The 27,197-nt window shown below is 43.6% G+C and overlaps 1 protein-coding gene across 1 annotated transcript in view; it reads right to left on the bottom strand.

Annotated features, from left to right (window-relative positions):
- SLC7A11 (solute carrier family 7 member 11) overlaps positions 1–27,197 on the bottom strand; it is a 622,701-nt gene that overhangs the window by 232,662 nt on the left and 362,842 nt on the right. Inside the window, exon 6 of the mRNA XM_069242094.1 lies at positions 9,344–9,388. Coding sequence (XP_069098195.1) covers positions 9,344–9,388 — 45 coding nt within the window. The remainder of the gene's footprint in view (positions 1–9,343; positions 9,389–27,197) is intronic.

The raw sequence follows: 27,197 nt of genomic DNA, 5'->3' as shown, positions 1-27,197 counted from the left end.
TTACAGCCCTTGATCTCAAATGGGCCAGTCCAGCGGTCCTGGAGAGCCCTAGGCTCTACTGCCTCCATTACTCAAACTTTGTCGCCAGGCTGAAACTCCACCAGGGTGGCCTTCTGGTCATAACAGCATTTCATGACCTTTTTGACTGGCCTCGAGGTTGCTCTTGGCCTTCTTCCAGAAGCGTTGCATCTGGTTGAGGAGGGCTAGCATGTAGCTCACCACATCCTGAGGGGGTGCCTTGGGACCTTTCTCCCATCCCTCTTTTACAATGCTTAAGGGTCCCCTGACAGGGTACCCATAGAGAAGCTCAAAGGGACTGAGCACTACCCCCTTCTGGGGTACCTCTTTGTAAGCAAAGAGAAGGTATAGCAAGAGGATGTCCCACTTATGCCTCATATCCTCCAGAAGGCCTCTGATCATGCCTTTGAAGAACTTGTTGAATCTCTCCACAAGACCATTGGATTGAGGATGATAGGGTGTGGTGAACTTATAGGTCACCCCACATGCATCCCACATGGGCTTCATGTATGCAGACATGAAGTTTGTGCCTCTGTCAGACACAATCTCCTTTGGGAATGCCAAATGGGTAAATATCCCCATCAGAGTTCTGGTCACCACTGTGCAGTCACTGTCCTCAGTGGGAATGCCTCTGGGTAGTGGGTGGCATGGTCCAACAAAACCAGGATAAACCTGTTGCCTAAGGCAGTTTTTGGGGTCCAATGGACCAATAACATTAATGCCCATCCTTTCAAAGGGGGTGCCAACGACGGGGGATGGGGTCATGGGGGCCTTGAGTCTTTTTCCTGTCTTTCTACTAGTGTGGCAGGTGGGACAGGTTCATAGAATGCATCTGAGGGCGGCCACATTCGGGGCCAATACAAGTGGGTGACAAGCCTAGCAAAGGTCTTGTCTTGCCCTGAATGTCCTGCCAGGGGAATGTCATGAGCCAGGCCCACTAGGAAAGTCCGGTAACGCTGGGGGACCACCAGCACACATGCTGCCCCAGCATCCGGTACCTTAGGCTCATTGTAAAGAAGATCACTCTCCCAATATGTAAGGTGATCACCAGAGGCTTCACCTGCTGCTTGAGCTGAGGCAAGTTGCCTTAAACCCTCAAGAGGGGGGCACTCTTTCTGCACCTTGCAGAATTCTTCCCTGGTGGGCCCACCCTCAACTTGCCAGCCAGCAAGCTCAGGCAGGTTACCTAGGGCAGCAATGTCCTCCCCAGTTGGCTCAGGGGCCTACTCCTCGAGGACCCCGTCAACCACCGTGGGAACTTCTAGGACCAGTTTCCTGTGCCACTTTCCCCTCTCCTTGGCAACTGTCTGGGCCATTCTTCCAGGCTCCAGACACCCTTGATTTCCCTCCCATGCAGCCATGGACCTTGTGGTCATGCAGTCCCACTCAGGCAATCCCAGCATTTCCAAGTTAGACCATAGCTCTACCTCCCTCCAGGTAGTGTGCTCATGTTCATTGCCTAACATACAATCTACAGGCATGGCAGGCCTCACAGCTACTTTTATAGTACCAGAGGACCCCCCCACTCAAAAGGAACCAGAGCCACCTGAAGGTGGCTCTAGCAATTGTTAGCGACTATGACTTGGTGGAATGTGTTCGGGAGGACCTGTTCTGCTGACACAAGCTGACCCTTGACAGTAGTCATGCTGGCTCCTGTGTCAAGCAGAGCCTCCTCCCATTGCCCATTGATGGTGATCAGCTACCTATACTTGGAAGTATTTGCAGCCATGTGGACTTTTGGCACCATCTCTGCATCCCTCCGGGACCCTAGGGTTACCTCTATCTATTCCTCAAAACTGACTGTGAATACCTCCTCCCCGAGCACTACACTAGCCAACACAGGTGTCTGCTCTCCATTGGGGGACTGTCCCCTCTTGGGACACTTGGAGTCACCCTCAGAGGGACCATACTTGGAGAGCTCTGCACAAAGGGGTACAAACCTCCTTGTCTTATGGTCAACAAACTCTTTCTTATTAGAATCAGACTGGTCCTGGTTACCATAATTCCCTTGGGAATTATTTTTTGGGCCTTTTGAGAACTCCCTATTTTTAGGTTTTTCTACCCCCTCTTTTTTCTGGTGGGAACCCTGACCACCTCTGTGGGTGTCCACCCAGATACCTTTTTGGACACTCTGGTGCTAACCCAGAGGTCAGCCTCCTCAGCAAGCTTCCTGGTATCAGTCAGCATCCTGTCAATCAGGTGATGGCGCAACTCTGTAAAGCGAATACTGAGCATATGCTCTCACAGGATTAAATTATATAAAACCATTAAATCATCTACTTTACTGCCCTGCACCCATCCATTCAATGCCTTGCTATAAGAATCATAAAAGTCTACTCAAGTTTGTTACTGTCCCTAAATTTTTGGCAATACTTTTCAGGGGTCTGTCGAATCTTTGCAAGTAAAATGGCTTTCATGAGTGGGTATGTGTTATGGTCCTCTGGTTTTAATGTGAGAAGTGTGTACCTACCAATTAATGGCACATGTTTCCACAAGACCACCATCTATTGCTCTTCAGGATCCCCCTGAGCCCTTAGTGCGACTTCATAGGCATCAAAACATTTGTCAATGTCATCTCCCACCACATATCTTGGCACCACATCTCTGGGTATACAAACCTTTTTGTCTCCAGCAGGTCCTCTGTGTATGCTGCCACCATCACTGCTGGAATCAGACTGCTTAGACTTGAGGTCCAGCTCTTTTAGACTCAGTTCATGAGCCAGAAGTAGTTTCTATTCAGCCAAGGCCCTCTCAGCGCCCCTTTCTGCTCTCCTCTCCTCCACCTCCATTTTTAAGCTGGCCAACTAGAGTTGAATCTCTCTCTCCTCCCTCCTTCCCTTTGCGGTCAGGCCGTGACTTGAGACACTGCTCCCTGGATTAGCAGGGGGCACAAATTCAGTGCTGTTGTCACATCCTCTGGAGAGGCCTCTTCTGGCTCCTCTAGCTCAACATCCTCTTCTGCCCAGGCCCTCAGGGCCTTTTGGTACTCCTCCTTCTTGGAGGTCCCACAGGTAGGTACTCCCATCCCCTTGCAAAACCGTCCAGCTGGCTGACAGTGTATGTCTCCAGCTTAGCTAGGTCAAACTCTTCAGCTCCTCCTTGAGACCCAGCCAGAGACTTGTTGTTTAGGATTATATTAAAATGTCAAGCAGGAAAAATTGCAGCAAAAAGAGAATAAATCAAATTGACCTTTAACTGTGGGTAGGTAGTGTACACGTAGCTATTGTATGTCAATGCACAAACACAAGTCCTATCTCACCTCTGCCACCAATGTTAGAAATATGGTCTCTAGTTGTCAGAGGTATACACCATTAGGGACCACAATCCTAGTCAGAATAAGTCAGAAACACAGTCCAAATTATCCTGTGCCCACCCTCTGGTAGTTTGGCACTGAATAGTCAGGCTTAACTTAGAAGGCAATGTGTAAAGTATTTGTGCAATAAATCATATAGTAACACAGTGAAAACACCACAAAAATACACCACACAGATTTAGAAAAACAATTGATATTTATTTGGTTACATTAAGATCAAAATGATAAAGATCCAATAAGCACAAGTTGAGATATTACAGTTGCAAGATTAAAAAGAGTCTTAAATCTTAGAAATCAACAGTTGTCTCGTGTTTACACAAAGTACCTGGTTTGTGTTAAAAATAACTTGCAGGGAGACCGCAGAGGAGGAGATGCATGGAAAAATAGGGTGTGCCTTTGGATTTTCCAATGTTGCACAGACGATGCGCCGTTTCTTTCCACGCTGCAAGGGGCTTTGCAGCGATTTGTGGCCCGCAGTCTAGGTTCCTCACTGTGATGAGATGGGAAGTAGGGCTGCATCGTTCCGGTTCAGGTGTGCATCAATCCAATAGGCTGTGCATCAAATTTCAAGTCACAATGCAGGCACTGCATCGATTCTTCACTCGGGAAGTCGGGCTGCATCATTTCAGCTCCACTGTGCGGTGATTTCTCGGTCGCAAAACGGCTGTGTATTGTTTCTGGCAGGCTGTGCATCGATTTTCAGTGCACAAGGAGTTTCCTGAAGAGATTAAGGGGGTGATTCTAAGTCCGGCGGCCGGCGGAGGCCGCCCGCCAGACTTCCCCCACCAAAATACCGCTCCGCGGTCGAAAGACCGCTGAGGGTATATTGGGATTTGCCCTGGGCTGGCGGGCGGCCGCCAAAAGGCCGCCCGCCAGCCCAGGGCAAATCAACCTTCCCACGAGGACAGAATTGAGCCGGCGTAGTGGGAAGGTGCGACGGGTGCAGTGGCACCCGTCACGTATTTCAGTGTCTGCAAAGCAGACACTGAAATACTTTGTGGGGCCCTCTTACGGGGGCCCCTGCAGTGCCCATGCCATTGGCATGGGCACTGCAGGGGCCCCCAGGGGCCCCGCGGCACCCCCTACCGCCATCCTGTTCCTGGCGGGTAGGATGGCGGTAGGGGGTGTCAGAATCCCCATGGCGGCGGAGCGCGCTCCGCCGCCATGGAGGATTCTGCAGGGCAGCGGGAAACCGGCGGGAGACACTGAAATACTTTGTGGGGCCCTCTTACGGGGGCCCCTGCAGTGCCCATGCCATTGGCATGGGCACTGCAGGGGCCCCCAGGGGCCCCGCGGCACCCCCTACCGCCATCCTGTTCCTGGCAGGTAGGATGGCGGTAGGGGGTGTCAGAATCCCCATGGGCGCTCCGCCGCCATGGAGGATTCTGCAGGGCAGCGGGAAACCGGCGGGAGACCGCCGGTTTCCCGCATCTGACCGCGGCCGAACCGCCGCGGTCAGAATGCCCTGCGGGGCACCGCCGGTCTGTCGGCGGTGCTCCCGCCGACCCTGGCCCCGGCGGTCTCTGACCGCCGGGGTCAGAATGACCCCCTAAGTCTCCCTGAAACTTTAGAAAACAGGATGCAAGCTCAATCCAAGTCCTTGGAGAGCACTTCACAGCAACGTCAGATGGCAGCAGGGCAGCAGGGCAACAGCAGGGCAGCACTCCTTCTCAGCAAACAGTCCAGATGAGTCCTTTGGGCAGCCAGGCAGTTCCTCTTGACAGGTTGCAGGTTCAGGTCCAGATATGTCTGAGTTTGTGGGGTCAGGGGGTCCGTTTATATACCCAAAAATGCCTTTGAAGTGGGGGAGAAGTGCACAAGTTCCCCTTTCAGTATTGGTCTCTCTGCCAGGATCCCAGTAGGGAGTTTGGAAGTCCATTGTGTGAGGGCAGGCCACTAGCCTTTGAAATGTAAGTGTCAGGCCCTCCACCCTTCCAGCCCAAGAAGATCCATTCAGTATGCAGAAGAGTGCAGGTGTGACTTGAGTGTCCTATGTTTGTGGTTGTCTGGGTGAAATGCACAAGGAAGCTGTCAACCAGTCCAGCCCAGCCATTGATTGGAGGCAGGCTGTAAGGCACAGATGGATTTAAAGTGCAGAGAAATGATGGCTTTCTAAAAGTGGCATTTCTAAAATAGTAACATAAAATCCAACCTCACCAATAAGCAGGACTTTCTATCACCATTCTGGCCATACTAAATATCACAATGTTAGCCCTTTCAGATCAAAATCTACCACTCAAACAGTATATGAGGGTAGTCCTCATGCTATACTATGAAAGGAGTGGGTCTCACAGTAGTGGGAAACAAATGTATGGGTTTTCCACTATCAGGACATATAAAACATACGTGTATGTCCTGCCTTTTATCTACATAGCACCCTGCCCTATGGGTTACCTATGGCCTACATTAGGGCTGACTTATATGTAGAAAAAGGAGAGTTTAGGGCTTGGCAGGTACGTTTAAATGCCACGTCATTGTGGCAGTGCAACTGCACACACAGGCCTTGCAATGGTAGGCATGAGACATGGTTAAGGGGCTACATATGTGGGTGGTACAATCAGTGCTGCAGGCCCACTAGCAGCATTCAGCTTACAGGCCCTGGGCACATGTAGTGCACTTTAGTGGGGACTTACAAGTAAATCAAATATTCAATTTGGAATGAACCAATGTTACCATGTTTAAGGGAGAGAGCATATGCACTTTAGCACTGGTTAGCAGCGGTAAAGTGTGCAGCGTCCTACAACCAGAAAAAACAGTGTCAGAAAAGTGAAGGGATGCAGGCAAATATTTGGGGGATGAACACCCTAAGGCAGTCAGGTCTAACAGCCATCTTTTAAAAAGTGGCATTTCCAGACCTGCAGGCCTAGACATTGGTCCCTTGCTCACTGGACCACTGGATTCAAGCTAGCCTGGCTGATGAAGGGTAATAACCTGAAACCAGTCCCAGGATGCTTGTTTACGGTCCAGGGAGGACCTGGCTTGGCAGTTCGGGCTGGACTGTTCCCATGAGGAACAGGGTCAAAACTGATTTGCATATGGCTGGGTCCGAACTGGGGTGGCATGGTGAGCAAAAGAGTGATGGATTAAACCCAGATCTGTGACTGGGGGTGAGTGTTTGCATTGTTCAGCACTCCGTCCATCATCCTTTTGTGTTGCTCATACTCTGAGAGCCTGATGTGTAGCTGACCAATTGATGACCCGAAGATGAAGAATGACTTTGTTGCTGATCCATCCTGTGGATAGGTAGCTATGAAAATGTGACTGACTAATTGTGCCTTTTCTTCTAGGTACCAACTGCGCTGATTATAGATTTTCACTTAGAAAGATGTTTTCGAAATTCATGTTTTCTCTAAATTGTTTTGCATGAATTCCCACATGCTGATGCTAATTTTGGTTAGGTAGGCTTTTAGGGTGACGTTGACAGTGACAAATGACTGACGAGCTATCTCCTGAACTCTGCTATTAAGGCTGATATTCTTTAGCGTAAGTAGGCGCATTTTCTCATATGTTTTTCTTCAACCTATGTTTTGATGATCTATTAATGGATTAACAATTGAGCTGATTAAATAAAGTTAATCTAACAGATGATTTAGTATTATAATCAATAGGAAAATACAAATTGTTTAGCTCTTCTCTGAGTTGTGGGTTATTCATGAACAAATATTTATAGATGTTTTTGGTTGGAAGTGAATGCCTGTTTACGCTGATTATTGCTCTTGGGAGTCACTACATGACTAGGATACTCCATGCGATCCAAAAGGTTCATCGGCCTATACGCGTCCCCTTGTAAGTTTACTTACTAAGGACAAGGCGCACTATCACCGTCGTTTGCAGCATTTCCTGTAATCAGTTTAAAGTCACATGCATCAATAGGTCGGCATTCATTTTTTAGCAGCAGGTCTTATGTATACCTATCGCTTATCCTTGCAAGTAATTTATCACCCCCACAGAAAGCATGCTAACAAATGAACATTGGTTCAGTCATGAGCCAACTACCTTTTTCTAAAAAAAAATGACTAACAACTCAGAAAAACAGAATAAGTATTTTGTCTAGATTGCTTACTGTTACAATGAAGCATACACAAGTATTGCAATGGTTGATCAATCAGATTTTAGAAAAGTAAGAAGAGTGCGTAAAATAAAAAAAAGTATATTTCTATCACTATATTACAGGCCATCTTGGCATCATCGCTCAAAAAAGAGAAAAACATGTGGGCATTTATTTCTCTGTCAGTATCTCTCTACACATTTGTTATTTTAAAAAAGTAAGCTGCTCATAAATTTGGACCTTTCGTAGCATCCACCCTAATCTACGGTTTAGGATACCTTTCCCACCATTCAGTGCTTAATTTGTAAATAAAAAGGTGACGGTGCCCAAAGCCCTCATTTTAAACACACGGCTGCTGCAATCAAATGTGCGAACACGGAATACTGAGGCAGCGTAATCCTGAGTCCATCTCGGGCCTCTTCAATCCATTTAAATCCACTCTCTGCCCCTGAGCTCACTCTTGCAGCTTTCTACTTTCTCTCTTTGAGATGCTTTTTCGGTTTTCTCTTCCTCTGTCTTTCCCATATGTGTCTTTTGCTCGCAGCAAATGCTTGATGCAGAAGACTAAGCTCCGGCCCTCAAAAATAAGTGCTGGTGCTCAGCACCGGAAACAACAAGCACAAATTAAGCACTGCCACCATTCCACTATTAATTATTGTTTAACTCCGATCTACCATTTAGCTGTTACCTATTGTTTACTGCATCTTTTCTACTAAACTAGTCTTAACTGTGATTTACAGGGAATTTCGATTCTTACGATGAATTGATTCACAATGGACGATAGAAGTGGAAGTTCTCTAATCGGAGGGACTGTGTAAAAGTGTTTTGTTGTATAGTGCCACACATTTTCTACTTAGACCTTCGGAGTAACTTGCATACTGCTGGAAGGAATCATTAGAAGCTGTTCATGGATCTGGAACATTTACAGTGCTCCAACCCGTCCCCTTTGACATGTAGCATGACAATAACTATGGCTCCTGGAATTTAAGGTAGGCATGCCTGGGATGCTCTGTGGACAGGATACAGTGTGAAGATCAGTAATGGGAGCAACTACAGGGTGCCTCTACTCAGTTTATCTGAACAACCCCCTCAAGTAGATTTATAGTGGCTTTTCCAGACAATAATATCTTATAAGGGAATTTAAGCTGGTGATTGATGTATTTCATGTGTTTCCTTTAGCCATAATTCATTAAAGCAACTTTCCATTTGACCAAGGACCAGGCCAGAAATATGAGTGGGGCTTAGAGTGTCCACTTTGATTTACCCCCAGGTCAAGCATCGTGCCCAGAGGATTAGAAGAAGGAAACTGAAAGAGGCACTGCAGATGGCAACTTAACCTCAATTCACTCATATTTCCCGTCCCAATTACAGCCCATTTCTTAAAAGAAGAGGGTCTGAGAGAGCTGGTCGAACCTTGGTTTGAATGTGATCAATTATACAACACTTTACCTACATGACTCCATCAAAAAGGCTAACAAAAGCTAAACAATCCAATTGGGGGCCATTCCAGTTTCACTATGTCGAATAATTGTAAGTACAGCACTACCATATAGAATTCTGAAGTAGAGAGGCCGTCACCTCATTAATTCTGTCATTGAACCATCCAAGAGGTAATACAAAGAGAGAACGTATCTGCGCCATTGTTTCAACAGGGGGAAGGCGTAGTGGGGGGGTGGGGGTATCAAGCAGTTCAGGAAAGCCACTCAGAGAACCTACTTCTCCCTTTAAGGATTTATGATAAATGTAGCTCAAATAAGTAAAAGTACCATATTTCAATCAATAAAATTAAATGAATACAATTTATTTGAGGTGATCCAAATTGAAGGGGGTAGCCACTTTAATTTAAGCCGAAATATTCTCTATTGAAAGAGATATATAATTTTATACTGTTTCCTGTAATCGAAAGAGTAGTGAAAAAGAGGCAAACTATTGTGGGATGTGATATAAAAATAGTGATTTCTTACTTTTCAGGATTGTCCACTTCCTCTGTAACAAAGTTGAGGTAAAACCTGGGCAGGGAACACAAACAAAAAATGGATTGTTAAGGAAATTGACGCTCTAAATTGAGTACATTTGACTTTAATATTCACTTTCACTTAGACGAGACACAATATGAAGGTAAGACATAAATGCGAGAATGGGAGACGAAGACAAAGTGAAGAAGGCAAAGAGAATAACAAACATGGAAAGAAGGATACGAGTCAGTTAGGAGTGAAAGAAAGTGGGAAGAGAGGGAATGAGGAAAGAACACTGGGGGAGACAGGGACAAGGAGTTCAAGAAAGAAGGGAAGGAAATAAGTAAGAATAGGCAGCAGTCAATGAAAATGATAAAAGGAGCGATTGAGGAAAAAGAAGGCATGAAGAAACGAGGGAAAAAGGGAAGCATGGCCGGAGAAGGAATGAAGAAAATAAATAAGGGAATGGGAGAAAGTAAGGGGAAAAAAAAGGAAAAAGCAAAGGTAAGCATGAAACATGAAAGAACAAGAAAAAGGAATGACGGAATGAAGGGAAGAAGGGAAGCACAGGGAGAGAATGAATAAAGAAAGAACTGAAAGAAGGAAGGTGCATTGATAACAATGAAGGCAGCCCAAAAGGCAGAATATGAATAAGCGAGGAAAGAGATGAGAAGACAAGAGAATTGCGGGCAACGAAAAAAGAACCAAAAGAAAAGCTGTGGCGCTGTATAAATAGGTGCCAAATATGCATGCTGTCATTCAGACGGTTATGTTTTTGTGACTTCTAAAACTATAACACGTTGTGCTGTTAAATAGTGTTATTGCTAATTTAATCGCGTAACAAATCCAACATTTTACTATCATGTTCCCCAATTATGCCCAAATCATATTTTAGTATAAGAAGAAAGCGTAAATATATTTCCCGATGGGTACGTTAGTAAATACAATAGGTTCAATTCTGAAATTGGTACCGCAACATATCCACTCCAGATGAGAGTTCCGTATGAAAGAACGAACTCTGCCTGGAGATCTCATCGGTGTCCAATTCATTACATTTACTGAGCCCAATTCTTAGCGGGAATTCGATATATCTGTTGAGCCCCTAAGAGATAGTGTAGAAATACGCCGCAGCTGTAAAAGGAAGAAGGTGGCTGGTGTTTTTCGTGCACAACCTGAGCAGCCGAAGCGCATTTTATGGCAAACGCAGTGCCGGATTAAACCTTGTGGAAACCCCTAAAAAGTCGAAATTTCGCACTCCTCCCCCCCTCAAATTATCTCCTAATACGTTTTAAATTTTACCAACCAACATTTTTTTTTTAACCAATTTTATTGCACAAAACTAAACATTACAGGTATAGTCTGCTCCGATTTTTTGTTACAAATTGATAGTTGACAGCAGATGAGCTTTTAAGAGACAAACTGTTATGTGAATCTGATGTCTATGGTTTATGTACTTTAAGTTGTTAATGGGTACATTACATTATTACAGTATTTTCTGTATAGAGTCTTTAATGTAAAGTTTTTGTTTCTTTTAGTTGATTCATTTTTTTTCTATCATTTGGAAACAATTTAGAAAAGACTGATTGTAAGTTTCTTTCAAGATCAAATCAATATTATTTTGATAACTTATCAGGGGGCTGTTGTAACGCTGCAGACACATTGTATTTTATAGAAGTTTCTTTATTGTAAGTCTTCTCCAGTAACGCCAACACCTCTGTATCATTTCAATGCCAGCACGAACTGTCACCCCTGCATTCCATCCCTCACCACATTCTCTCTTCACTCCCACATTCTATCCTACCACACAGCATTCTACCTATCAACACTATAAACATTCCACATAATATATAACATATCTTCCCCCTTACCTAATGAACAGAAGAACAATAATAAAACAAAAAAACTATATACAAATACATAGCCTTAAGAACAATCTACTTCACAATATAATCTTGTAAATAAACAATTTGTCCAAAACTATCATATCTAGCACTAGAATCCTCACTTGCGGAACTTTCTTCTCCAACTTCATTACTAATTTCCTTCCTAGTAGTGGTGTAATAATCAATACCTTGTATAGCATCCAACCAGAAATAATTTTTTGTAGAATCTTTTGTAGCATCTTTAACCAAAATTGTTGATTCCCCTTTACACTTTGCAAAACGACTAATCTGCCAAATCCTACCATCACTCAATTTGGCCGAATTTTTGTGAACCTCAACAATTGTTCTTGGTTCAGAATATTTGCTTTTTCCTTTCTTAACTTTGCTTGGTAATTTAACACAAACTAATTTACCCTTCTTTAAACTAATTTCCTTAGCTCCCTTCTTAAAGTCCACATAACCTTTATAGTTGTCTTGAGCTTTTTTGAATTTTCTTTTTTTTACTTCAGAGGGAGACCACTTCTTCAGCCTAGCCATATTGACAAATTTAACTTCTGGCCATTTTGAAAAATAATCTATCGCCACTATTATGTACCATTCTTTGTTTTACTCAGCAATTGGACCCATCATATCTACACCAATACCTTCCCATGCCCTCTTAGGACATGGAACAGGATGTAACAATGGCTTCAAAGGAACCAGTGATTTATCTGCATTCAAACATAAATCACAATTCCTAACAATTCTCTCAATTTCTATATCCACACCTGGCCACCAGTAATTTTCCTTAATCTTCAATTTAGTTTTAACAATGCCTAAATGTCCGTCATGGTTTATTTTGATAATTGTATCCCTCAACTTTTTGGGTGGCAAAATCCTATCACCTCTCACAACATTGTTTTGAATCACTGATAATTTGTTACGTGATTCAAATAAGTCCCTTAATTCTGCATTAATTTTTCTTTTTTCTGGCCAACCACTGGATATACTTCCTTAATGTAAACAACATTGGATCATCTGAATTTGCCTCATCCCAAACCTTGCTACTAATAGCACTCCATTCAGTATTGCCTGCCCATGCTACACTGACCTCTTCAACATCTTCTACCGTTTCCTCAAGAGATAACGGCAATCTACTCAAACAGTCCGCAAAATACACCAATTTATATTTGAAATCCAATAGCCTTATGGACATCCTAGCTATCCTACTGGTGGCTTTTCAGAAGACCCTCAGTAGATAGCACCTTTATTAAGGGTTTATGATCACACCTTACTTCAACACCAACATCCTACAGAAAGTTCCTAAAGTGCTCTAGTCCCCATACTACTGCTAGAGCTTCCTTTTCTATGACTGAATATTTTTCTTCTGTGGGAGATAATGCTCTAGAGGCAAATGCTATGGTGACTTTTTTTTTGACTCAGGACTGCACCAATACCCACATTACTCGCATCAGTAGTAAGAACATTGATGAGTTTAGGATCAAAGCCGGATAAAGTTTTTCCTAAACAAATTTCCTGTTTTATTCCTTCAAAATCTTTTTGCAGAATGCCTGACCAGGCAAATTTCAATTTTTCCTTTAATTGTTGTCTCACATTAAATGTTTTTTTCTGAAAAGATCTTGACAAATCTAGCATAAAATTCCTCTAGACCAAGGAATGATCTCAACTCATCCTTATTACTGCTGGTGCATCTTTATTAGTGGACAACAATTCTTGTTTCAGTTTAATGCCTCCTGCCATAGTTCCATGCCTTAAATAATTCAACTGTTGCACACCAAATGTACATTTAGAAAACTCAGCTGTCAAGCCCTAATCTCTCAAAATACCTAACACCTTATCTACTCTGGTATCATGTTGCTCCTTATTCTTTCCCATAATCAAAATGTCATCCTGAAAGAAAATCACTCCCTATGTGTCCTTGAAAAGCTTGTACATTCGTTTCTGGAAAACTGCTGCAGTGGAGGCCAGCCTGAATGGCATACGGACATAGCAATAACACCCTTGAGGAGTCATGAATGCAGTTAAGTTTTTACTAGCTTCATGTAGCTTAATTTGCTGATAAGCAGACGATAGATCTATGGAAGTAACCCAGTCCATGTCCTTTGTCAAAGCAAGCATTTAATTTATCTTTGGCAAAGGGAATTTCTCCACTACAATGTTGTTATTCAATTCTCTCAAGTCAATGCACAAACACATTTTCCCATTAGCCTTACATACTGCCACCAATGGAGAAATCCATTCAGATGCATCCATTTCTTCAATTATACCCTTCTTTAAGAGAGACTCTGATTCCCTTCCAACCTCCTCTCTTATCACCCAAGGTATGTTTCAGGATTTATGTATTTTAAGCACAGCATTTTTCTTTAATATGATTTTACGTGTGAAATCTTTAAGGGTGCCAATTCCTCCAGAAAACACTTCTGGAAACCTGTTTTTTAATTTAACATCATAACCTTCATTTTCACACACCACCTTTACTTGTTCTACACTATTGGGATCTAATACAATATTCAAAGCCCTCTGATCCAACCATCCCAAAACTGCCAGGCCCCTCTTCAGCCATGCACAATTTGCCCTATGTTCTTCTGCCTTTGAATTCAAAAACGGCTTTCCTGAAGCCAATCATAGGTATAGATTCTCCTGTGAAACTCTCTGGAGTAACGTCCAGAGGGAACAAGGAAGAACCAAAAACGTTTATAAATTTTTCCTCCCACAATTTCTTAATGATTATTGTGAATGGAGAACCAGAATCAGCTACGATTAATATCTCCACACCTCCTAAACAAATCTTGCAAACTGATTTGTTCCTGGATTGCACACTTAAGTGTTTGACACAAGAATCTTCCTCTAGATTTAATTCCACAATTTCTCCACTGTCAGAAGAACTAATGGTGCTATTGATACCTAAAACACATTCTTGTTCCTTTGAGATAAAACCTATTTCAGATCCTGACTCCGAATCAGATTTGTTGCGGATCATTGACAGTTTTCTAAGTATATAGTCAGAAAATTACCTTATCCCTTCTTGTAGCTTCTGAAAACCCATTTACATCAGCTCTCCAGCAGCTGTCAAGCAGGAGCTTGACCTTATTGAGGTGTGAAATTCCTCTCACGATCTAGACAATAGACCACTTGATTGACCAGGCATGGGGAGGGATGACTCCTCTAAGATCAGCTGGACCTTCAGGGTGGGGGTTACCGCCAAGCATCTTGGAACACCAGTGTAAAATCTTGCCTTACAGGTCTGTCTGAGGCACATGAAACGTTTTTGCACCCTTGAAAAGCATCTTAAAGGATCAGAACACAATTCTTGTATATCCCCTGTCTGGTTGCCGAATGACCCTGCTTTTGTCTCAATACACTTCTGTTAGAAATGCGGTTTCTGGTTGGCTAGGGAATGCACCTAAGCCAGGCAGAACCCACCCACTCTTGTCAGGGCAAGGGAGTTACACATCCAAGATAACCCCTGCTCACCCCCTTGGCGCTTGGCACGAGTAGTCAGGCCTAACCCGGAGGCAATGTGTAAAGCATTTGCAGAACACACACCACACATGTGACACAAAATGTACGCCACAAAAGTAAACACAACACTGAGCTATGTAAAAATAAACTCTAAGCACAAAACATAATTAGACCAACATTGCACGTCAGTAATACCCTGCTACCTTAGCAGTTGTCAGAACGTTACACAAGGTACTAATACTCCGCAGGAATAAGCAATTGTCACATTAGAACACGAAAGTACTCAGGATTCTGCAACATAAGCAGTAGTCAGGAATCACAGTAAATAAAGGTATGCACTTGTCATAAAACCAGCATAAATTACCATGTTAGGAATATTATCAAATTATATGGCAAGTTACTGGCACATAGGGGCCTAGAATGCCCATAAAAGGTGCATTCAGATATGTCCACGCAAAAGTACCTGTTTCTGGTGAAAAGGGGCACTCCTAGTGCCTGGGAGAGGAACGTGGGGGCCCCCGGCGCTCCTATGTGCGAAACATGGCCCATGTGGTGCTCCTGGGGGAGAGGGGTGGGCTGTACCCTCTCTATTGTGGAAAACAGGCCCCCTCCTGGGGCCTGCAATCACTGGGTGCCCCGAGGCCTCCAAGGGCCCTGTCACCAACAAGGGGGGCCGGTAGTCCAACAAAAAAAAAATGGGGGCGAGAGGAAGGGGCATCCGTCAAGGCCTCCCTTCCCTATTCTTTAAAGAATAATGCCTGGTTGCAAAATAGGAGCGTCCCGCTCCTATGGCAGTGACTGGGGGTAGGGGTGACGTTCCCCTTGCCTCTTCCGAGTCCTGCTCCTCAGGGGCGGACCTGGGATCCGGAGGAAACCTCTGATGAGGTCTCTCTCCCTCCTGGGGCCGCTGCTGCACACTCGCCCGCATCCGAGGTGGTGAGGGAGTGTTTCTCTTTCGTTCCTGGGCTGCCGCCGAGATTCTGGTCAGTAATAGAGTGCGGCTGGCGCCCCGAGGCGCTCGAAGGAGCATGCCATGCCCCAGGGGGTACTGACAGGTGCACTCTTGCTCCAATTACCATTTTCTTGTGCCCCTGGGGCACAGAAGAGCGTGCAACACTCGTGCTTCGGCAGAATAGTATGCCCGGGCTGCAGCGGTGATTTTGGCAAGCCAGGAGTGCTTACGAGTGCAGACAACCCTGGGTCACGGTGGTGATAGTTTTTCTTCACAACCACAACACGCTTTACACAGCGCAACAGGCACCATGTGGATCCCGGGCTGCGGCGGTGATTTTGGGCAGCCAGGAAGCACTTTAAAAAGCACGTAGAGGCCACACAAGAGCGCTCTCAAAGAGTTTAAGCCATCAAAGCAGCACTCCTCGTGCTGAAGTGAGTTACAGGGGTTAGGGGCCACAACACCCTGCCTCTGGAGATAAAAATGAAAAAGGGGGCACAGGGCTGGCAAACCCAGCTACAGGCCAGCACAACAAGTGGATGCAAGCAGTGGCAGTTCCTCCTAGTGACCAGGTAGGTCACAGGTTAGTACAGCAGCAGCAGTCCAAGGTGGTCCTGGTGAGTCCTCTCAACAGCGTCCTGTGTACAGTTCAAGGTAAGGTTCCTGGAGTCCCAAGAATGTGTAAATTGTGGGGAAAATTCTCCTGTGCTTATGCTAAGTTTAAAGTGTGTTTTACAATAAGGAGGAGAGGGGGTTCCAACCAGTTACAACAGGTTCTGGGAGTGCTCTTTCTTTCCTCCAGCACAAGCTCCAAACTTCAGTGGGGGGTAAACAACCTTATTGTGTGAGGCCAGGGCACAGCCTTTACAAATGCAGGTGTGCCCCGCCTCTCCCTTCTCTCAGCCCAGGAAGGCTATACAATATATAGATGCACCTCTGTGACACCTCCACCCTGCCTGTGTACAGGCTGACTGAAAGGTATGCACAAAGCCCCAACTGTCAGTCTGCCCAGACGTGGATTGGAGGCAAGCTGCAAAAACACCAGAGTCATAAGCATTCTTTCTAGAAGTGGCATTTCTGTAATAGCAATAAAAAATACACCTACACCAGTAAGCAGCATTTCTTGTCACTATCACAACCATACCAAACATGCCTACGCTAACTCTCATAAATCAGACAATACCCCTTACACATAAGGCAGGGCATTTCTAATGCAATCCTATGAGAAGGCAGCACTCACAGCAGTGAGACATCAAGTTAGGCTGTTTGTCACTACCAGGACAGGCCACGCAACCTAGCACATGTCCTGCCTTCTACCTAAATGGCATCCTGCCCATAGGGCTAGCTAGGGCATACCTTTGGGGTGACTTACATGTAGTACAAGGGAATATCTGGGCCTGGCAAGTACATTTAGATGCCAGGTCCCTGTGGCTGAAAACTGCGCACACACGCCCTGCACTCGCAGGCCTAAGATAGGTTTGACAGGCTACTTCAGTGGGTGGCGCAAGCAGCGCTCCAGGCCCACTAGTAGCATTTAATTTACAGGCCCTGGTTATAGGGATACCACATTACAAGGGACTTACAGGTAAATTAAATATGCCAATTAGGTATAAGCCAATCACACCAATCTTACAAGGGAGAGCACATGCACTTTAGCACTGGTTAGCAGTGAAAAAGTGCTCAGAGTCATGATAACAGCCAACAAAGGTCATAAAAATAAGGAGACAAAAGGCAAAAAGTCTGGGGAATGACCCTGTAAAAGGGCCAGGTCCAACAACTTCTGTCTCCGGTTTTGTTGTGGATCCAGGGCCTGTTTAAAAATGGATTTCAGTGTTTGATGTGGGAGGACACCAGTGATTTCCGAAGTATCCTTCCATAAACACACCCATCTCTCAAAACTCCAGATTATTTTAGCAGGAATCATCCTGGCATATATTATTTTGGAAAATGAAGAGATGATGGATAGAGTGCTGAACAATGTGAACATTCATACCCACTCACAGATCTGGGTTTAATCCATTGTTTTTTTTTTGTTGCTCAAATTTACTTCACCACGCCACCCAGTTTAGACCTAGCCACATGCAGATCACGCTTGACCCTGATCCTCATGGGAACCGTACAGCCCAAACTGCCAGACCAGGTCCTTCCTGGACCGGAAGCAAGCATCCTGGGACTGGTTTTGGGGTATGACCCCTCATCAGCCATGCTATCTTGAATCCTGTGGTACAGTGAGCACGGGATTCACATCTGGGCAAACCCTTTCCACTCAGTGCTACAAAAGCAAAAGTACAGATGATGGACAGAATGCTGAACAATGCAATCATTTAACCCAGTCACAGATCTGGGTTTAATCCATCACTTTTTGTTCACCTCTTCACACCAGTTTGGATCCAGCCATATCCAAATTAGTCTTGGCCCTGCTTCCCATCGGAACAGTCCACCCGAACTGCCAGGTCAGGTTCTCCCTGAACTGGAAACAAGCAACCTGGGACAAGTTTCACTGTATCACCCTTCATCAGCCAGTCTAGCTTGTATCCAATGGCACAGTGAGCAGGGACCCACGTCTGGGCATATCCTTCCCACTTAGGATGACAAAACCAAAAAGAACAGATGATGGACGGAATGCTGAACAATGCAATCATCCACCCCCAGTCACACATCTGGGTTTAATCCATCATTGTTTTGCTTACCCTGCCACCCCAGTTTGGATTTAGCCCTATGCAAATCAGTTTTGACTCTGCTCCCCATGGGAACAGTCCAGCCTGAACTGCCAAGCCAGGCCCTCCCTGGACAGGAAACAAGCATCCTGGGACTGGTTTCAGGATATCACACCTCATCAGCCAGTCTAGCTTGAATCCAGTGGCACAGGGAGCATGGGACCCATGTATGGACATACTCTTCCCACTTAAGGCGACAAGAGTAAAAAGAGCAGATGATGGAAGGAATGCTGAACAATGCAAACATTCACCCCCGTCCCACCTCATTTTTTGCTCACCATGCCACCCCAGTTTGGACCCAGATAGATGCAAATCAGTCTTAACTGAAATCAGTCTTAACTGGGGTGAATGTTTAATCTGCGCAGCATTCCATCCATCATCTGTTCTTTTTGCATATGTTATTTTTGGTTGTTTACAGTAGAGCAGACTTGAGGTACTCAAAAAGAGAGCAGGGTTGTAACAGAGAACCCTTGCTTTTTTGCTTATGGAGTCCCCAGGACTCACCCACATCCACAAGCAAGTGCTAACCATAAATGTGGCACCTCAAATCACCCTCTCTAAAACACTCTCTAGACCAGTGGAAGAACAGAAAAAGAACTGTACATGCAGTGAGAGACCAGTGAAGAGACCTGAAGGACTTGACCTGCTCTCACTTGTACCCAGGAAGAAGAGGTAGATTCCAAGGGTCAGTTGGTTGACCTCCTGTGTGGGCCTTGTGGAACACTACTAGCCAAAAGGTGCCTTTTTCCTGAAAGCGCCCAGCACACTAGGAACAACTGGATGTGAGCTGGAGTCTGCTGTTGGCCTCTGCTTGATGTTGTGGGATTCTCTGAGGGCCTCCCCTGGGCCCTAGCATTGTGTTCTCCTGTGGTTGTTCGGGCACAAGAAAAATGTTTGAAAACCTTTTCTCCAACTATCAGTTTCCACAGTACTGAATTAGATTTCAGCCTCATCCTGTCCAAGGATCTCTACAATGCTATTCTGCATTGGGACTTAGAAAGTTTTCAGTGTGAATTCTTAAAAGCTCCAGTAGGACAAACCTACTCAGGTTCCATGGCAGCAGCTGCAATTTCAATGGTGACCACTATGAGGAGGATTTGTCCCCTCAAAAAGAGATAAAGCCCCATTCTGCATTAGGACTTAGAAGAAATGTCAATGTTTTCTTTTTAAAAAGTGAAAAAGTCCCTTTCTGAGATGAGAAAACGTTGTAATTTTTTTCATTTCTAGATGTTCATTGGGACCAATCAACTTGGTGTATCCAACCTGGATTTCATCACAGTTTGGCTGATATTGCACCATGGTCCTGGTAGATAACAACTATTGACTTAGATTAGGCATTTTATTTTTCTTTGTGCTTTTTCTGCTTAAAACTTTAAAAAAAGCCCTATTTGCATTTAATTTTTGTTGTTTTTGTTGTTTGATGCCATTTTGCTTCTCAATTGTTTATGTCTTCTTATAAATTGGAGTGGGATTTTTTTAATTGTTTTTTTTACATTTTAACTTTTTTGTTATTTCTAAATGCTTTACACATCTTTTCTAAGCTAAGCGTGTCTGCTCTGTGCCATACCTCACAGGGTTTGATCTTGGGTTTAAATTACTGAAACTTGTGACTGGGCCTGGCAGGTTAGTGACTTTATTTGTTGTGGTGGACTCGCACCTACTCCAACTAATGGCTGACTCTCTTACAAAGTGTAAATGGCTTATTCAAATAAGTTCCTATTTTCCTGATTGCAGCTGCATGCAAAGGAGGGAAAGTTTCTGCCCATGCAGATGCTTCATGTTACTAAAACATGGGTGCAGGTATAATGGGTTTGGGTGACATTGTAAATGTGAGCTTCGGAGGATTTCAAATGCTAATTATTGATTTTTAGTCAAAACTATGAACCAATAAAATACAAAGGAATAAAAGAAAACCACAGCAGATGGATAAGATACAATAATAAGGATATGCACACCTAGGGGCATATTTATACTCTGTTTTTTTACACAAATCCGGCGCAAATTTAACTGCGACAAAATATTGGAGTTAACATCATTTTTTGCCTGTGGAAAACTACCTTGTGTCAATGAGAAGCAAGGTAGGCGTTGCCGGGCAAAAAATGACTCTAAGGCCTTTGCGCCTTATTTATCTTCCCATGCAAAAATCACTCACGGGAGGAGGAGGGCCTTAAATATTAGCTCTAAGCCTGCTTAGCACCATTATTTAACGCCTGGGTCAGGGCAGGCTTTAGGGGACCTGTATGCCCTTTTCCATGGTCAGAGACCATGGAAACAGCCCACAGATGCCCTTCCCTGCACCCAGGGCCACCCCTACCCACACCTGGAGGAATCTAAGGACGGGGGACTCTTCCAAGGTAAGTCCAGGTAAGTTTTTTGATTTCTGTGCCCAATGGCCATGCACAGGGGACATCAGTCCCCTGGTCATGGACATTGGGCAGGGGGCATGACTCCTGTCTTTATTAAGACAGGAGTCATGTTCATGGGGGTTGTGCGTCAAAAAATGACGCTAGTCAGGTTAGAGACATTTTTCTGACTCTAACCTGACTAGCGCCATTCTTTGACGCACAACCTCCTGTTTCCCCTATGCCTACCCCACTCGGTTAGCGTCATTTATTTTGACGCTAATCGGGCCTTACCACCGGCTATTGTCATTCCTTAAATATGACGCCCGTCTGGTGTCCAGGAATTGCGCGAGCCGGCAGTAAACTTTTTTACGAAACCTGCGCTAACACAGGTTTGCATCAAAAAAGTATAAATCTGGGCCCTAGTTCTGACTGTCAGGGTGAAGGCGAAACACTAACATTAAGTCTCGGGCAGTATCTGCACTGTGGCACCCTGCAACTTTGCAAATGTGGGTGGCTCTAAAGTCTCCCAAGAGAAAGGGTACTATCTGTGCCAGTGATTTACTAGCAAGCAAAAGTAGAGCTGCTTGCTATTTGTGGGATCCATACACTTCTGAGTTTTCACTATGCATTACCCATAGAGAACATGCAGCTCACATTTATTTGTTTTTTTGAAAATCAGACGCACAACTCTGGTCTTGACTCTAGACACATTTTCATCTGTAGTTAAGGTGCAAAAAAGTACCATATGTCCCATCCATCCCATAATACGGATCCTGGAACTGTCCCCTTGTAATTGCCATTTTAATATGCATTTGATCCTAGAGGAATGTCGGATTTTCATTTCTGTAAATGCATATAAGATTATGAAAAATGGGCATATTACATGTCAAATATCCCAAACTCAATATAGAAGAGATTTTATATCGAAAGTAATCTAATAAAACATCAATGTCATTAGATCAACAACAGTGTATTCAAAAACAGAGATGAAAAATGGTAATCACAACGTTATCAAAAATTGGCTCTATACATTTTCAGTGCTTGGTGAACGATTGGAGCCAGGAAACGATACAACTGTTGGCTGCTGAGACAGTTGTAGGTTTAGTGCATTTCCTTCTTGAGGTCTTGTAATATGCACAGAAAAATAAAAGATGCACAGCAGGTTCTTGAGATGACTCCTATTTTCCTTTGCGCCTTAGAGCATGTAACTTTTGGAAACAGGTTTAACTATACACTTTTTCAGCAGTGGTTGCTCTACTTCTGCTGGGTTCAAGGTCATACAAGATTCCTTAGATTTACTTTTACTGGTGTTTGGCTGAAAAAATTAAGGAACTGGTCAGTTGCCTTTTGGGGTACGTAGAGCAGTACTTCTGGTGTACTTGTTTAGGTACCCTTACATGCCTGTACAAATAAGCTTCAGGACACTCAGACTTCTCCCTGATCAATAACTACCTCCCTGGGAGAACCCTCCTCCTGGATAGTATTGCTCAACTCATGACCTGAAGGCCATTGCATGTGCATAAATAAACAATTCTGCTATCCATGTATAATGAGAGTAGCTTAAGGGATTTCTAAATGTTTGAGGCATCCTCCTAATGACAGTGCATGCTGTTCCAAACGAATTAGTGTAGAAATTAAACAGAAATGGCACTAGGACTCAACCTACCTTGTAGGCGAAGGAGCAACCTGTGTAAATAGAGTCCTATGACTGTATTTTACTCGACCATAAACTTATTAGACAGCTGAACGAGAAGTAAACATTCAAAAGTGTTTTTTCTAATCCAACCTCATTGACAGCAGCCTAAAAATGGAGCCTGTCGATGCAATTAAAATATAGAAATATTGAGCCTCTTCTCCCTGCATATTATTTCCACAGCAATAACTTTTTAGAGAACATTTCTTTGAAATGAAATAATTTTTTATCCAAATTTTATGTCGATGTGACACCCCTTCACCTAAGCCAAGCACCCCATCAGGAAAATGGCACAGCCTTTAAATGTAGAATAAAAAACATTTTGGGTAGTTACTTTTCTGGGCCTCTGTAGCACCCTATTAAATACGTAGTGATAAACACCCCAGTCTGGAAGGCAGGAAAAGAAACATTTTAAAGAACTACATAAATTATTTCAATTAAATCCAATTAAATGATGATGCATATAAATGTGGCAGCACTGGTACATGTTCCTTTTAGAATGCTTTTAATTTGTTAGTGATCTCCTTCAACATAAAATAAAGCTATTGAATACATATATGGTACTATATGCCAGAATGGCTGTCTAGAAATTGTGATTATTAGCCATAGTGAAATAGTTAGAAACTGAGATATTTAACCACCAAGGCCCATATTATGAATTGGGAGCACATTTATGTTTTGCCACTCCACACCTTTAAACAGATGACCCGGGTGCAAGTGTGAAAAGTGCTCTGGATTACAATGAATGCTCTGCACTCAGGGCAGTTGCAAACTCATGTAGTGAAATAAGGAGCGGATGCTTTTATTAGCTGCTCCATGTTTCACTGTGCAGGTGGCAACCACTTGCACTTTATAGAGGCAACAGAGACTTCCCTGCAGGTGAATGTAGGTAGTGACTGTACGGGTTGCAGGGGGATGTGTGGAGGGTCCATGGGACCCTTTCCCTTCACCTCAGAGGGTACACTGAGAGTGTGCCACCTTGACAGTGGCCCACTTTTATTGGTGGACTTTCAGTGCATCTCCTGAGAGCTTCTTTGCCTCTGCACCAACGTCCATAATATGGCACGGGCGCAAAGGCAAAGAGGTTCCATCATTTGCATGAAACCACCCCACATACAAATGGGGAAATGCCCCCTTGAGCTAGTTTGGTGCTACACGTGTGCCAGTGCTATCATTTTATTACAGAAGAGGACCCGCAAATATGTCTCAGACCCCTTCTGTAACATCAAAGTGGCTTTGGGGTGCTCATGCCCATTGTGCTCCAAGGGCACTTTGTGTAACACAGCAATACAGCCCCAGGAGTAATATTTATATCAAAGGTCTGTTATGTACTAATAGCCATGTCTAATCTGGACACCAGTTGTTAAACAAGCATTTACAATGCATCGGGTCTCGCGTTTGCTCATGTTAGAGCTGATCGCGTTGTAAACTCCTAACCCGATTTTTCACCTATCGGGCAAAAGTGTATTTATGTACATAACCCGAAAAAGTGAAATCAAGTACATAAAGCGCTCGACTTCTGCCAAGCGAGATCAGGCTCGTAAATTAGAGAAAAAAAAGTCCACGAGCCCGATGGAAAACAGCGAGCCTCGCATGTTTTCTGTACTTGGATGCTGCGCTGGAGGAGGGCTAGCCACCGGAAAAGGCATGCCATATGCGTGCCTTCGACTAATGAAAGCAAGCAGATTTTATTAGGGAAGCCCACCAACCAATAAAAAACACTGATGTGAAGTTGACAGGGCTCCGAGCCCTTTTATAAATACAAAAGAGTCTCCCTGAGAAACGCATGCGCGAGCGCATGCAACGCAGGCTCGACCCTAAAAATAATGAGGTGTTGCCATTAGGCATGGCCATTTTAGGTGCATTCTCTTTCAGATGTGTGCTCCTTGATTAAAAAAGGCGTACACTGTGCTCCCATTGAAGCGACAGCCTTTATAGAAAGAATGAGAATTCTGAAGAAATCAGAAACATTTTGTAACTCTACAAATGAAAGATTAGATGACATATGGTTTGGGCTTTCTTTGTGTTACTCAGTGAGGTAAGATGAACTGATGCGATCTTCATAAGCAATTATTTCAATGCATTAGCTATTCTTCTGGTAAAACTAACCGTGAAGAAACTTGAGAAGTCATCCAGCGTTGCAATACCAAGCATTTCCATGATTTATGTATTTTAATTTATGAAGTACATTTTTCCAAAGCGGGAGGATAAAAATAAGTTGTAAAAAATATCAACAAAATACCATAAAAATTAGCATAACATAAAAAACAGAAAATGACACAGACTATCAAGGAGAAGTGAGACCTAGTTAATAACCTTGCAGACGTTTCTAAAAATAAAAAAAACTAGAATTTGCAATGCAAAGGGTCTCGCATTGCGTCGAGTTAGAGCTATTAACGTTGTAAACTCCTAACCAGGCTTTTCTTGCCACATTAAATGTAAAAGAAATTACAAAACGAACACGATCGCGCTTTGTAAAACACAGCGCGATCGCACTGCGAAAAAAGGAAACCAGAAACCATACGAAAAACATGGAGCCTTGTATGTTTCCAGTAGTTTACGGGTGCTCTTGAGGAGAGCTAAACACTGGAAAAGGCATGACGTATGCACTCCTTTCACGAATGAAAACAAGCAGATTTTAAAAGGCAAGCCCACGAGCCATTGAAAGTGACTGATGTAACATGGGTGTGCTTAAAATCCCCCTAAAGAGAGAATAGAAGAGGGATTGAGCTCTTTGCGCTCTCCCCCAGTAGGGTAAGCAGGATCGTAGCCAGAGATCACTCTATTGCCTTTCTGTGGGTAATGTTAGTAACTTGAACCTTAAAGGAGCATATTGGGGCTGAGGGCAAAAAGACGGTCTTGCTCTGCTAAGATTAAAAGTATGCTGGCGGATAAAGAGAAAGGATGATGCAAGACCTTCAATAAATTAAAAGAGAATGCATAATGAGGTTGAAAATCACATACAATAGACAACTAATATAAAGAGGATCAGTAAGGAGTGGAGTTAATCATACCAAAAAGTACATGAAGGGAAAATAGTGTAAAGCAGCTGTAAATTCTAACAGTACCAATGTGGACAATAGTTTGGGTTGGTGAAAATAAAGAATGAAAAAAGAAACTGAAAGGAAGGCTGTCTCTGAAAAGTGGCTGGCATGAAAACCAGATGTAATAGAGGACAGTCACACAGAAAATGAGGAAGCTTTAGGTGTGAAATTCACTCCATAACCTTACAAATTTTGGTAATAGTACAATTGCACAATGCTTAACATCAGGTAAGGAATCTAAGAAATATTTCTTCAGTAAAAATAGCAGTAGGTTATTAATAGGCCAATCAAAGAAATCCATAATCGATAAAGATTTAACAAGATGACAAAATGCGGTGGGAGAAGAGGGTAGACAGAACAAATCAGACTTGCAGGTAGAGGATCCAGTGGAGCAGCAGTAGCCTTGAAAATCCTGACAAGTTCTGATTCAGAAACCAAACGGAAATTAGAGAAGAAAATGAGACTGAGCACATGGTGTGGAATGAACAGATTCATTATCCAAGTGACAGTCCTGCTGGCTTGTGGGAGCTGAATATGAAAAGCAGTGTGAACAAATGACTGTAAAAGATAAAATAGGTAGATGGATAGAGAACATTTGCAGAGAGAGTAGTGAGATCAGAATAGTAAGCTAGAAAATGGTTAAGGGTGAAGACAAGATGTCAATTATTAGATGAGTTGTGAATGATGATTGAGAAAAATACTCTTGCTTGGCAGACTTTAAAGGCTGACAGTACGTCACATGAGAGAGATGAATAGAAGCAAAGACAGTGATTGGTGTTCACATTATTGACACTCTGCTCTACAAAAAGATGAACGCTATGCTGAAATAAATATTGAACTTTATGACTGAGGAGTTATACATATCAGTTTTCATGGATAAGCAAGATGCAGAACATTATCATATCAAAAACTGTAGCTGAAAATATATCAGACACAATATCAACTGTATAAAAAGTAACACTGAGAAGAAATTAAAGCTAAAAGAAATAACTGATGAAATAGCATTAGGGTTTAGCTAGTGCATGCCACGCTGATAATGAAGGATATGAAAAGGAACAGTGGGATCAGAACAAACACAAAATGAAGCAAACAATAAAATCCAGTTTCAAGAGGATTTTGAATGAACATTGTAGAAACAAATGGAATTCTTGTAAGCCACAGCTAGAAAAGATCAAGAGAAATTGTTAGAAATTGGGTTGTTTGTTCACTGGGATGTGAACCCTGGTCATGCAGCAACCACAATTCCTGTCAGGGTAAGGCATACGCAAACCTCAAATTAACCTGTGCTAGCCCTCTGGTAGCTTGGTACAGAGTAGCCAGGCTTAACCTGAAGACAATGTGTAAACTATTTGTGCAACACTTAAAACAGTAAAACAGTGAACTATCTCTCAAAAAGGATCCCACTCCACGTTAGAAATATAGAACCTGTTTTACTAAGGAAAACAAGGGTGGCAAAAATCCAATAAGTTAAACTTGAGCTATGCATTTTTAAAGAATAAACTGTAAAACAGAGCTTAGAAGCAGATAGTGTTAACAAGGGATATCTGATTGCAGTGGACAGGGACAAAGTAAAAAGTTCAGGTCAACCGCAATGGAGCATGACCAGGCAACAGGGACCGCGTTAGGTATACTGAACCAAAATACCTTGAATCCTGTTTGCGGAGCTTTGCCTGGGGCTGAGACACAGATGTGTCATGCAGCCAGGTCCATACCTTGGTCCGGAGATGTGGCGAGGCTACAGCTTGAGATACTGGTGCGTCAACATCG

This window comes from Pleurodeles waltl, chromosome 1_2 (assembly GCF_031143425.1).
Source record: "Pleurodeles waltl isolate 20211129_DDA chromosome 1_2, aPleWal1.hap1.20221129, whole genome shotgun sequence".
NCBI lineage: Eukaryota > Metazoa > Chordata > Amphibia > Caudata > Salamandridae > Pleurodeles > Pleurodeles waltl.
This window is presented reverse-complemented; position numbering and strand designations above follow the sequence as displayed.